The 13,178-nt window shown below is 44.5% G+C and overlaps 1 protein-coding gene across 1 annotated transcript in view; it reads left to right on the top strand.

Annotated features, from left to right (window-relative positions):
* Positions 1 to 13,178, top strand: part of LOC308674158 (E3 ubiquitin-protein ligase RBBP6-like) — a 19,120-nt gene extending 5,942 nt beyond the window's left edge. The window contains exons 6-14 of the mRNA XM_081338414.1: positions 1,337 to 1,440; positions 1,958 to 2,277; positions 4,603 to 4,702; positions 4,793 to 4,871; positions 4,958 to 5,015; positions 5,684 to 6,049; positions 6,386 to 6,487; positions 8,675 to 10,417; positions 11,176 to 13,178. Coding sequence (XP_081194540.1) covers positions 1,337 to 1,440; positions 1,958 to 2,277; positions 4,603 to 4,702; positions 4,793 to 4,871; positions 4,958 to 5,015; positions 5,684 to 6,049; positions 6,386 to 6,487; positions 8,675 to 10,417; positions 11,176 to 12,724 — 4,421 coding nt within the window. The 3' untranslated portion in view covers positions 12,725 to 13,178. The remainder of the gene's footprint in view (positions 1 to 1,336; positions 1,441 to 1,957; positions 2,278 to 4,602; positions 4,703 to 4,792; positions 4,872 to 4,957; positions 5,016 to 5,683; positions 6,050 to 6,385; positions 6,488 to 8,674; positions 10,418 to 11,175) is intronic.

Below are 13,178 nucleotides of genomic sequence, written 5' to 3'. Positions count from 1 at the left end.
ATGCCCACCCAGTAGGCCACGCCCACCCTGGCCATACCCACCCGGCCCCCTGAGGGCAACCGCAATGCTGATGCAGCCCTCAATGAAATTGAGTTTGACACCCCTGATCTACCTGGTTGCCCTGATAACTTCACGAACGGTTTTCCATACAGATTATGCATTATTGGACTTTTAAATTCTTTCCGGCCTGTCAAAATGTTGGAAATACGTTATTTAAAGATGGTGGGGACTGTCCGGAATTAGGATGTAGCTACAAAAACTGGATGGAAACAGAGCAAATTGGTTTGGAGGATCAAATCAGCAGAGGAAAAAAAAGATGGGAGTTTAAAAATGGCTGGAACAGAATGGATACTACTGAGGGGAAAAAAAGATTATAGAAAAACCCCTGTATTAGAAATGGTTAGACCATTGCTCAGAATATTGCTGCATATTATTCCTTTCTATTTATTTTGTATTAACAAAATACAAAACCCCAAAATAATACACATGTTCCATTCTAAGCCCCTTCCCATCTGTGTCTTCCTTGTGCACATTAATACACAATACAAGGAGATGCAGTACAAGGGGAGGGAAAATCCTTGCCAATATCACACTGGTAAATGGATATGACTTACGAAAAAATGTTCTAACTTGGGCTCCCTGGAAGTCTGTTCAGGAGCTTCCGTCGGTACAGAATACAGCAGCCCATGTGTTGGCATGTAAAATCTGATTGATCAGAGTTACATCTCTTCTTCAACCTCCACACTGGCTTCCTATAGGTTTCCAGGAACAATTCAAAGTGCTGGTTTACAAAAACCGTTTGGCTCCATATAGAAGTGGCATCATAAGTTGTGAAGGCATGCTCTATATATGCAGGTAGACAGAGCTATTCCAACCTCCCTGCTCTGTGCAGGGGTCTGCCAAACCATCCCCACTCGATGGCCATCACCCAAGAAATTCCCCTCCAATAGTCATCCTGAATTTCAACCCCTCGGTCTGAGTGAAAAATAGAACTGCCCTCTTTTACAAGTAACAGGCTTTTAGATATCACATTTTCTCTTGCTCAGTTCCTTCAGCCTGAGATGTTGGTCCCAGATTCTTTATTATCCTGATAGATTTTCTCCAAATCTGTTCTAAATTTTCCATAGCTCTCTTAAACTGTGATGCCCAGAGTATATGACCGTAGGTTTCCAAGTTCTTACTGTGATGCGGCACTTTAAATTTAGCACCCTTTAGACATTGGTGACTGTTAAAAGTTCTGTGTAACTATATTACTTTTATCCATCTATGCATAAAGTAGCATGCTCTGGTTATAATATTCTGTGCATTTAAAATGGAATTTTCAAATTATTTACAGGTATCCGAACATCCTTGCTAGAATCAGAGGAACATACCTGTCCAACCTGTCATCAGACAGATGTTTCTCCTGATAATTTAATTGCCAACAAATTTTTACGCCAGGTAACTACCTATATTAATCTCTCCGAGGGTACTTTCCCTGCTGTTTTAATTGCTTTACATTATTCTGAGTGAGAGAGATTCTGTTGAACATTTGGAGGGAAAATGATCGGATTAATCTGGTTGATTAGTCTGATTTTACAGAATTATCCAGGTGTTTCTCTTCCTCCTGTAACAAGACCAAATGAATGTTAAGCTTCTGTACAAAGGTGGCAAACCTATTCTGCTGGTTATCTACTAGGGTAGATAGGTGAATATATAGTCTTATTTGGATCACACATTACTCCTGATTAGTGTTAATCTTGGTAGGCAGTTTTTTGCTTAGCCTGTTGTGCAAATTCAGGCTGGTTATGAACCCAGAAAACTCATTTAATAAGTAACCAAAACACACAGGTAATGCAGATGCAGCCCTTGTCTCTGAAACCCAGCCTGTATAGTGCAGCAAATGACCCTGGTGAAAGATAGGTCATGATGTTGTTTCAAACAGTTTTGACTCCTTGTTTTTTCTTTCTTTCTTTAGGCTGTAAATAACTTCAAAAATGAAACAGGCTACACTAAAAGGCTTCGCAAGCAGCCCCCCCCACCAAGACCAGCAGTTCAGCGGAATATGCCTTCTGTGCCCAGGCCAACAGGCTCCAGGCAACAGGATCCCCTTATCCTGCCAGTCACTTCTGCTCCGGTTCATGCCATTGCATCTCCCCCCTTATCTCTGACTCCTGGCCAAGCTCCCCCTGCAACAAGCACGTTGGCCGTGAACCAGTCTGCCTCCACCTCAATCAGTGATGTGCCTACAGCAATATCTCTGGCAATTCACGCTGATAAGCCTGAAGGACTTTTCCGGTAAGTCAGTCAGAGTGGGGAGGTGGCATTCCTTTCTGTGTTGTATGTCTGATACCGTGCATCCACCTGCATCCTTCAAGGCCTTTCTTTTGGGGTCTTTCATCCAGTGTGAGAATGTTAATTGATCTCATAATCTCCGCAGAGCACACAAACTATTTTAAAATTTCTGCCACTGGAAATGAGATTTCAGATTGGGTAGGATTATTAAATCCTTGATCAAGAAGTAGCCTGACTTCAACTTTTAACCTGTTTCCATTCAATCTTCTGTGCTTAGTATTGCACAAATGCTTCCATGAATGATTGTGTTTTTGAAGTGCAAAGGAAGTTGGAGGAAACTAAATTATGCAACCTTCAGGAATTGATTCAGTTCCTGTATTTGGATCCTGCTCTATCTTTCAAAGACTTGGTAAAAGACTTAATGTGAATTCAAGCTGTGCTTAATTCTTGAATCAGTGTTGTGTGTAAGTAAAATACTTTTATCAGATTTTGGCTACATTCAAGAAGACTTAAAATCTGGGGTAAACCAGTTGTCATTAAATTGATGGTCATTGAAACTGATTTGATCTACTACAAATATATTTTGACTATCAATCCAGAATTCTAAGCCAGCAAGCTGACTAGAATTTTAAAAATTGCAATCCGCACACATCTCTAAGTGAAAGGTTGAAAAATACTGCCATAACTAGTTGAACAGTTTTGGTTTTGAGAGTCCTCTATATAGTTTGTCAGTTGCATAGATTAAACCATATTTATAAATTTTCTATGTTATTTCAGAACAATTAAGACAGGGAATTAAAATTAAGAAGGCCATGTTGGAGATGGGAAAAATTATACTTGACCTTGAGGAGAATTTGTCTTAATAAAAATGAATGTGTTTCCTAAAATGATGTTTTTGTTTCAAACAATACCTATTTTGATAACTAATGCACCATTTAAGTAATAGCAGAAAGATACATGTAGGTTTGCATAGTATGGCAAAACCAAGGATTAAATATAAAATCCTCCAAAATATAAAGGAATGAGGATGCTTGGGACTGCCTGATTGGAAATTGTATTTTGCAACCTGTTCCTTGGTTTGGATGAAAGAGTGGACGCCCTGAGAAATAGTAGAATTTTAGAATTAGAAGGGGCAGGCTGAGGTTTGGATGAAATGGTTTTCTATGGCATGATAATATTAAGGATAATATAGATTTTAACAATTCTATTAGAAGTGCCATGTTGAGAATTTGAAATAGATATAAACCTAAATTGTGCCTGAAAATGGTTTTATTGATCTCATCACAGAGATTGTTAATATAATTTTAAAAACTTACAAATGGACTAAGGGTCCAGATAAATTTTAAATAAGATTTGGGAATTTATTATAAGGAATCCTCCCTCTAGAAAAATCTTTTGTTTTGAATTCTATAAAAATTGTAAGACTTTTGGATGCTAGAGGGAACTAAAGATTATAATTAAAGGAAAAGAACACTCAAACTCAACTTAACAATTACAGATGATGTAAAATATTTTAACATTGGACACATTGAAAGATATTTTTGAACAATGAACTCAAGTTAATTTTAAGAGTGTGCCTCTGTTTAAAAGTATTATAGAAGAGGAACAAGCTTTGTATTACTAGATCAAGATTGATTTAAAAGTGGCTTTAAAATGACCAAGAATGACATGAAAAAAGTTTTTATAAAATGACTTGATCGGTGGCTAGGTTTTTCAAGTTATACTATCCAACCACATTTTAATCAATATTTTGTGTTATCCAGTTCTTGTGGTTATTCATATTGGTTCTTGTATCAAGAAAATTGACTGAGTAAATGATAGTTGAGCTTATCTTGTGACATGTCTAATATAGCTGCTTTCTGCTCTTCCTCGTGGGTGGAAAGTAACACACTATTTCAAGATAGGATGAGGTTTAGTTCTCTGTGATATTGTAAGATTTGTCCATGATCTACTAAATTAAAAGCTACTAGAAAATGACAAGTTAATGATAGCACAGAGCACCTCCAGTAGAACTTTCCTATCTGTTTATCTTCAAACCTTTTCCTTGGTATAAAAAAAACCTGAATCTCTTAATGGTGATATTTAGTTTATCTGTCACTTTTCCTGCTGTTTTTCACTTTTATGTATATACCTTTAAAATATATAATTATATAGTTATTATAGCTTCACCTCTATTGCCTTCCTAGTAATTTATTTAGGTGTTTATTAAATGTATTTCCCATTTTTCCTCTTAAGTGCTTGTAATAATGAAGATAATGTTCCTGCTTCCCAATTTTATTACCAAATACCCTGTAGTTCCTGACCTGGAAATCATTTGTTCCTTTCCAGGGAGGCTGATGGTCTTGGATTAGCTGCTGCTCTTGTGTCAGCCTCCGATCATACAAAGCTACATTCCTCTTCATCAATTAACACTGTGCTGGAAGAGAAGGTAAACTTTATTTCAGAACAGAACTAACTGGCTGGTGTATTTTACAGCAGCAGCAGCAGCAATCAGTCCTCTTCTGTTTCCTTCCCAAAGGGCTATCAGGTTCCTGTGCTTGGACAGCCAGCCTTGGCTGGGCAGCTGAGTTCTCATGGGCATTCAATACCCACCATGGGTAAGTTTGCACAGCTTTCTTCATTCTTGTCAAATGCAAGTGGAATATCTGCCACCCATGTTGAAAGCAACTTCTTCTCCACATAGGTCAGCCGATGAGAACAAATCCTGTCCGTTCTGCAGCCAGTAGGTCAGGCTGGGAGCCGTAAGTATCCTTTCAGAATATATATATTGTATTCTTAGGCAGCAAGTGTAGAACATAATCATATTAAATAGTTGTTTGTATATGCAGAGGAAGCATCAGTTGCTACTAAAAGGGCTCCAACGTTATGGTAACGAACAACACTTTAAATCTGTCTCTGGGCTAAAATGAGCAAGGAAATGTAACACATTTATTCATAGTGTACTGTTGAATGTAAAACTACAAAAGTATCTCAATCATATAAATATTTAGTTAAATGCTAAAAAATAGCATTTATTGGAGGTTAAATGCTATTTTTATCAGCTATAAGCAAAACTCTAATTCTAGTTTAGTTAGCCTTTAAAAACTCACAAGGTGGTTCTGGAAAGGGAGTTGAGGTGCAGAGGGCAATAATAACTGCATAACCGTGGCTGTGGGAAATGGGTAAGAAGCAGAACATAGCCAGTGTTGATGAGTATAAAAGAGAAGCGCGTTCTGGTGGGGAGGGCTCTTTGTCTAAGTCTAGAGAGCTGCAGAGGGAGGACGGCAGAACAGGTTAGTCTGTGGTTGAGCTGTAAGACAGCGTAGGCCGTGACTGCAGAAGCACGCTCTCTCCGTTTCACGTTCCTCCTCTCTTGCGAACAAAAGACAAGTATGACACTCAGTGACAACATGTTTTTGGGTTTCTTTAGAAGTTCAAACCGAGGACGCCCGCATAGTGACCGTACACAAAGGACTCAGGCCCCAACACTGCCAGCCTCAACACCAGTCTTTGTGCCCGTGCCTCCACCTCCCCTGTATCCTCCTCCTCCCCACGCACTTCCTCTTCCACCGGGGGTACCTCCACCACAGTTTCCTCCTCAGTTTCCACCTGGTCAGCCTCCATCAGCTGGGTACACTGTCCCCCCTCCGGGATACCCCCCGGCTCCAGCAAACATATCAACACCATGGGTACCAACACCAGTACCAACGGCTCACTCAAATACCATCCCAACGACCCAAGCACCTCCTTTATCTAGGGAGGAGTTTTACAGAGAGCAACGGAGACTTAAAGAGGAGTAAGTATTTGGCTCTGGATGAAGTTCCGTTATATTTCATTCTTCTCTTTCAGTAGACGGTTTGGCTGCAGCTGCGCTCAGAGTGCGTGTGCTGCGAGCAAACATGACATATAACGTGAGATTTCAGATGTTGGTTTTTCACTACCAGCCTTCAGATCTAAAACCCAGAAACTTGTAATTCTAATAAAATACTATGAAACGTCTTTCAAAAAAAAACCCTATGATTCGCATTTTAGTAATATGTGGCATGCAGTCCTTGTGTGAGTTAGCACTCTTAGTGCCTGCTTTACCAGTACAGAATTGCATTGCAGCACAATGTTTTTCTTATTTTAACAGGGAAAAGAAAAAGTCAAAGCTTGATGAGTTTACAAATGATTTTGCTAAAGAACTGATGGAATATAAAAAAATTCAGAAGGAACGCAGGCGTTCTTATTCCCGGTAATTTTTTAAACGTGTCTATCAAAATTTGTTTATTTAGTGCAGCTGCTTTTATGCCACTTAACTTAAAAATAAAACAACACCTAAGTAGTTTATGGAAATAGTTTATAATAAATCATATAATATGTGTAATAATAAATCAACATCCCGATTTAAAAAAATCACAATTATATCCTCCTCATCCCATCTCAGTCCCCAAATGTTACATTTTTTATTTTTATTTTTACAACGGTCACACGGTGGGCAGAGAAGTTATTCTTGGCAAGAGCCAATTCCAGGGGATCTGTCTGCTGCTGCCGCCGTTGCTTCCAGGTCCCCTCCCCTTGCCTGCGCCACGGGAGGGCAGGGGCACGGGAGCACCTGCTTGGCATCCGGAAGAAGGGCAGGCAGCCCTTTTCGGCTGGTCTCATGACTAGGAGCTGTGGAGGGTTAGCCTCTGGTGGAGCAGAATATTTTTACTTAGGGGGACAGGGTCAGAAGTAGCAGAACGAAGGGACCACCGAGACCTGTAAAGGCTTAAGGCAACCATTTTGGATGTTGTAGCCCCATTCCCTCGGTCTTGGCAGGACTTAAGACATCCATGGCATGCCTGCGATGTCCTGAGCAAATGCCAAAATGGTCTGAACAATTCTGCCCCGCCCGGTTGGAGGTGTCCAGGAGGCTACAGTGCCCATCCCTGAGCTTGGGCCTCTCTAGCACTTGTTTTTTCAGGGTCACATGTAGGCCAGGCACTCAGGCTACCCTTTACATCATTTTTGCCACCCATCTCACCATTGCAACACAATGTCAACAGCTTTCTGGCTCAGGCTGGGGAAATGGGCTCCACACTCCACTGGACAGACTAAGAAGTTGCTGTCTTCCTATTTCTGCAACGAGCAGGATGCTTAGGCTGATCCTCTGCTGGTAATAAGGAGCAGTTGGTGATGGTGTTGAGAGCAGGCATCTCCATTTGCCTGCCACCCTGTCTTCCTAGCCCTCCCAGCTGATAGCTGGGCAGGCAAGGCAGTAACACCCTGGCCTCCGTGCGCTCCACAGTCATTTCTCAGGGAATAGCTGCCTTGGAAAAGGAGGAAGAAGCAAGCAAAAGCAGTTGCGTGCCTTTCTTGTCCCAAAAACCAGGGCGCGCTCCTGGTGGGCCACTGCTTGCTGCCGCCTGTGGTTGGGGCTAAAACACGTCTGCTGCGTTCTCTGCCAGCAACCTGGACTCTCCTCACCATTGCCCAGCCCCACCCGTCCCTTTCCTAGACACGGGCCGTCTCCTCTGCTAGGAATTCCCCAGGGCTGCTCCTGCGCTCTCCCCCAAGAGGTCTCTTTCCAACACAGACCTTGGAGGTAGTTTAGGCTTAACTCCCTAATCCCCTTCATTCTGTATTAATTACAGCAGGAAGACCCCAGTTGGTAATGGCTTATTTTCTGTGGGACAGAAACTGTATTTGCAGTCAAATTCTAGCTATTAAAAGTAATCTGAGAAATTATAAGCGGTGCCAGATTTAAAACAAGGTATTATTTTCCTTTAAAGCAAACTAGCGGTATCGTTTCTTAAGAAGTCCCGCTCAGTTGAGTGGTGTTCACCCAAACTGCCTTGGGTCCTCTCAGACATTTTGGGCCATTCCTCTGGCCTGCCGGCCTGCCTGCCCTGTTCTCAGGAACTGAAGCAACAGTTGTCTGTCCTCCAAATGTCCAGTGTGGCGGCTTGAGAGTCCAGCCTTGCAACACAGCTCTAAAGTTCAGTTTTCAGTTTTCAGTTTTATTAAATTTTTATACCGCCCTTCTCCCGAGGGACTCAGGGCGGTGAACAGGGCATATGATAAAAAGTTCATAATGGTTCTGCACAGATTAGGAACCTAGTTTGTACAAATGCACACGTGTCCTCTCAAACAATTTTGGACACTTTGCAAGATTGCTAGACAAAACTTTTGTTAATTACCTAGCTTATATCCAGCCACAATCTAGGGAACTGTTGGAGTAGACATTAGGTGAACTCTCTGAAAAATTCAGAATCCTTTCTAACAGCTGGGAAAGTCCTATAGGTCAAAGTATTATAAACCTGTTTTTGAATTGTATATAGCGACTTGCCAAGAGTTTTTTTTTAAAAAAAAAATACTGCAGTATTCTCTCGTCTCTGTGATGCAAAGTAATTTTTACAGAGAGTCAGAAGCTACAATTAAACATTTCATTGTTTTCCAGGTCCAAATCGCCATATAGTGCATCTTCCTACTCCAGAAGTTCTTACACCTACTCTAAGTCAAGATCTGGCTCATCCCGCTCTCGGTCTTACTCTCGATCCTTCAGCCGCTCCCATTCTCGCTCCTACTCGAGGTCACCCCCGTACGGCCGGAGGGGCAGAGGCAAGAGCCGTAATTACCGCTCCAGGTCAAGATCACACGGCTATCATCGATCGAGGTCTAGGTCACCCCCCTACAGAAGGTATCATTCTCGGTCCAGATCGCCACCATACAGAGGCCAGTCCCCAAATAAGCGGCCCGTTCCTCAGGGAGAAGGGGAACGGGAGTATTTTGGTCGCTACCGAGAAATCCCAGTTTACGACATGAAAGCGTATTACGGGAGATCTGTTGATATGAGAGACCCCTTTGAGAAGGAGCGCTACCGTGAGTGGGGGGAGTCGTACAGAGAATGGTATGAAAAATATTTTAAGGGCTTCCCAGCTGGAGCCCAACCCAGACCTTTGCTTAACAGAGAGAACTTCTCTCCGGAACGATTTGGCCCTCCTGGACCAAGGAGAGAGAATTCCCCCTACATTCGGGGTCGCAGAGATGATTATCCTGGAGGGCTCGGACATCGTAATCGAAATCTAGGGGGTGGCTACGCTGAAAAGCTGCCAGGAAGAGAGGGACACAATATGAAAGACATGACAAAACTGAAGGAGAAAGAAGTCGACAACCCTCCAGGGGACGCAAAAGGGAACAGGCACAAGAAACACCGGAAACGACGGCGGGGAGACGAAGGGGACGGTTTCCCTGGCTCTGACTTGTTGGAAGGCTCGCGGAAGCCTGCTGCCGGCGAAGAGGGCAGACCGGACTCCCTCTTTGTTCCCCCCAGCAGGGACGATGCTACTCCTGTCCGGGACGAGCCGATGGAAGCGGACTCGGTTGCCTTTAAGCCCATGTCTGACAAGGAGAGGAAAGAGAAGCCGAAGGGAAGGGTGGAAAAGACAAAGCAGAAAACCTCCGAGGGGGCTGCCACCACCAAGAAGGAGGTACAAGTCAAACCAGCTAAAGCAGCACCTCAGGAGAAGGCGGAGGTTGACCGCGAAAGATCCCCACGGACTGAGCCTCCTGCCAAAAAGGTGAAGGAAGAATTGCCAAAGGCTGATGGCCCCAAACCTTCCTCCCAGAAGGATGAGAAGCCTCCAAGCGCTCCCCGTAAAGTCCACCCCCGAGGCGCAAAAGAGCACCCAGAGTCCACCAAGTCCACCAAGGAGGAGAAGGCCAAGAAGGAGCATCCCAAGGAGATCAAGCAAGAGAAGCCGTCCAGCAAGGAGGAAAAATCCAAGAAACCCACGGACAAAACCAAATCGGCAGATGCCAAACCTGAAAAGAGGAAGAGAAAAACGGAGGACAAAGTTGACAAGGAGCCTGAAACCACATTGCTAAAAGCTTCCAAGCAAGAAGTCGCAGAACCTAAACCGTTGCCAAAGGGGAAGAACGACCCGGAAGCAGAGAAAACAGAGAGGACCCCTGAGAAAGACAAAGCTGTTTTACCAGTTGTTCCCGCCAAGAAGATCAAGCTGAACCGAGAAACTGGCAAAAAGATTGCTGGTGCGGACAGCGTCCCTCCGGTGAAAGAAGCCCCAGCCGAGAAGCCTGAGCCGGTGGTGAGCAAAGCGAAGCAAGAGAAGGGCAAAGGCAAAATGAGGAGAAAAGTGGCGGCAGCTGACGGATCGGGTTCCACGCTGGTCGACTACACCAGGTACGGTGATTTACGAGGAAGGCAGTTGCGCTTCCTGCCCTGACTTGTTCGACCCATCCCCAGCCCTTCCGTTAAGCTCCCTCAAACCCTTTTGCTAATAGTTCTGAATTTTTTCTGATGGGGCCGAATCCCTTCCCTGGCAAATCCTCTTAATTCTGATACCAATTAGTTGTCCTTTCCTCCCAGCCCCACATAGTCCAGAGAGGACGACAGCCATTTTTTTTCACTACTCTCTGGGGCCTTATTTTTTATTATTATTATTATTATTATTATTATTATTATTATTATTATTATTATTATTATTATTATTATTATTATTATTATTATTATTATTATTATTTTGTCTGGAGGTATCTTTCCTTTGTATTCCTGACAAAAAACAATAAGAATAAGAATTGTACTGGATGACCAGACTTGCCCTGGAGGCAAGGAATGATTACCTGGAATTTTGACAGGGTTTTTTTCCCCTCACAACTGTTAAGATGCAGATTTTTAAGGTTACTTTAGCAAGTCACGTTCTGCTTCTCTAGAGTTAGGACAGTTGATGAAATCAGGCCATTGTACAGAATAAGCTTTTTCTATAAAACAAATTAAAGCACCTGTGGTAGTTATCAGGACATTTCCTTATGTCAGGCCATTAGAGAAATGTCCTTTTGGCGAGACAGCGAAACTCATACGGCCACTGCAAAGTTAGGAATTGAAATTGCCCACTTTGATATGTCCCTCGTAATAATCTTTCTCGGTTCTTCCATCCTCAGTACAAGCTCTGCTGGAGGCAGCCCAGTAAAAAAGCAGGAGGACAAGCTAGACACCAAGCGCACAGTCATCAAGACCTTGGAAGAATACAACAACGACATTACTGCCCCCGCTGAAGATGTCATCATCATGATCCAAGTTCCCCAGTCCAAGTGGGATAAGGATGATTTTGACTCTGAGGAGGAAGAAGAGCAAGAGAACGTTAAGTCTGCACAAGTCTCTTCTGCCATTGGGAAGCCTGCCAGCGTCATAAAGAGCGTCGGCACGAAGCTGCCCACTCCTGTCAAACACAGCGAGAAGGATCCCGAACCCATAGAGAGAAATCCGAGAGCCACAAAAGAGCCTGGCCGTGAAACTTCACAGCCTGACCCCAAAACCTCCAAAACAGCAGCAGCCGCCAACGAGAAGGGGAAGGCCAAAGACAGGGACCAGGCCGTATCCGATCGAGACCCTTCTGAGAAAAGAAAGAGTGGGGTTCAACCAGAGAAGGAGCGTTCCGAACGCGGGACAGAGCAAGGGAATGCCAAGAGTGGGTCTTCTCACTCCTCCAGGGACAGCAGATCTTCAGACAAACATGATCCTGCCCATGGATCCGGCACGAAGGACTTTACTCCTAGCCGAGAGAAGAAGTCCGATGGGGACAGCAGCAGCAGAGACTATTCCAGCTCCAAGCGAAGGGAGGAGCGGGGCGGGCTTGCCCGAAAGAAAGCATCGCCTTCCCGTAGCCGGGAACCGGCCCCCTCCGCATCCAAGAGCAAGAGCAGGGAGGAGCGAGGGGAGCAGCCCAAGAAGGAAAGCTGGGACGCCAAGCGGAGCAGTTACAGCCCGTCCAGGGACCGAAGGCAGAACGACCCAAAGAACGCCTACGACTCCAGGCGTCCAGCAGAACAGCCCAAGGCCCAAGAGAAGGGCTCGGGCAAGGAGAGAGAGAAGCAACGACCGTCCTCGGAGGCCTGGGCCAATAAAGAGAGGGGGGCATCTGGAAGCAAGTCTGCAGTCAGACGGGGCTCCCCAGACGCCAAGGAACAAGGGGCTCCCCAGAACGACAAGAACGCTGCCAAGCCAAAGCCTCCACCGAGCCACGCAGCCCGGCTCTCTTCAGACCCCACCCGGGAAACCGATGAGGCGGCCTTTGTCCCAGACTACAACGAAAGCGACAGTGACAGCAACAACGGTTCAGCAAAACAGGACGGCTCCCCGGGGAAAAAAACCCGAGATGGGAAGGAGAAGCCGAAAGAGGCTGCGGCCCCCGCCCTGCCCCCCCAACCCAGCCGGAGCCAGAGCCCCAGCAGCCCCAGCGCCAGCCCCTCGGAGAGCCAGGGCCGGAGCAGCAGCGCCAGCTCTGCAGACAGCCAGGACAGCAAAAAGAAGAGGAAGAAGAAGGACAAGAAGAAACACAAGAAACACAAGAAGCACAAGAAGCACAAGAAACACCCTGGCACCGAGTCAGACGCCGAGAAGAGCCAAAAACACAAACACAAGAAGAAGAAGTCGAAGAAGAGCAAAGAGAAGGAGAAGGAGAACCCCAAAGCCAAACCTGTCCCGGTCTAGGGGGCAGGACGGACTCAGCCGCCCGGGTGGCATTTTGTCCTCATGTAAAGTTACAAGAGCCTTGTAAATAGTGCTACGACAGGCCCCGTGCTGCACTTACCGAATTGCTGCTTGATTTTGATTTTTACATCAGAGCTTTATAAAGTGAACATTTTGTACAGATTTGTGAGTTGTGACCATGTAATATGGGAGGAGGAGGGTGGGCAGGTTTCCTTTTTATTTGGGGGGCATTTTATTTTTATCCACCGTTACCTTAGTTCGGGTGGAGTTGACTGTACTGTGAAAAATTTCACACTTTTTTTAATTGCCTGTCAGGATAAGTAAAAGGGCTGGTATCTGTTTAAAATATCAGTTGGAGGGATTCATTACAGCCCTGTTCTGTTACTTTTGGATGATAAATAAAAAAGTTCATTGAATCTTAATGTAGTAGTTTTATAGCTCCAGTGATAATAAA

Source organism: Vipera berus, assembly GCF_964194415.1.
Source record: "Vipera berus genome assembly, chromosome: 13".
In the NCBI taxonomy this organism is placed as follows: Eukaryota; Metazoa; Chordata; class Lepidosauria; order Squamata; family Viperidae; genus Vipera; species Vipera berus.
This window is presented reverse-complemented; position numbering and strand designations above follow the sequence as displayed.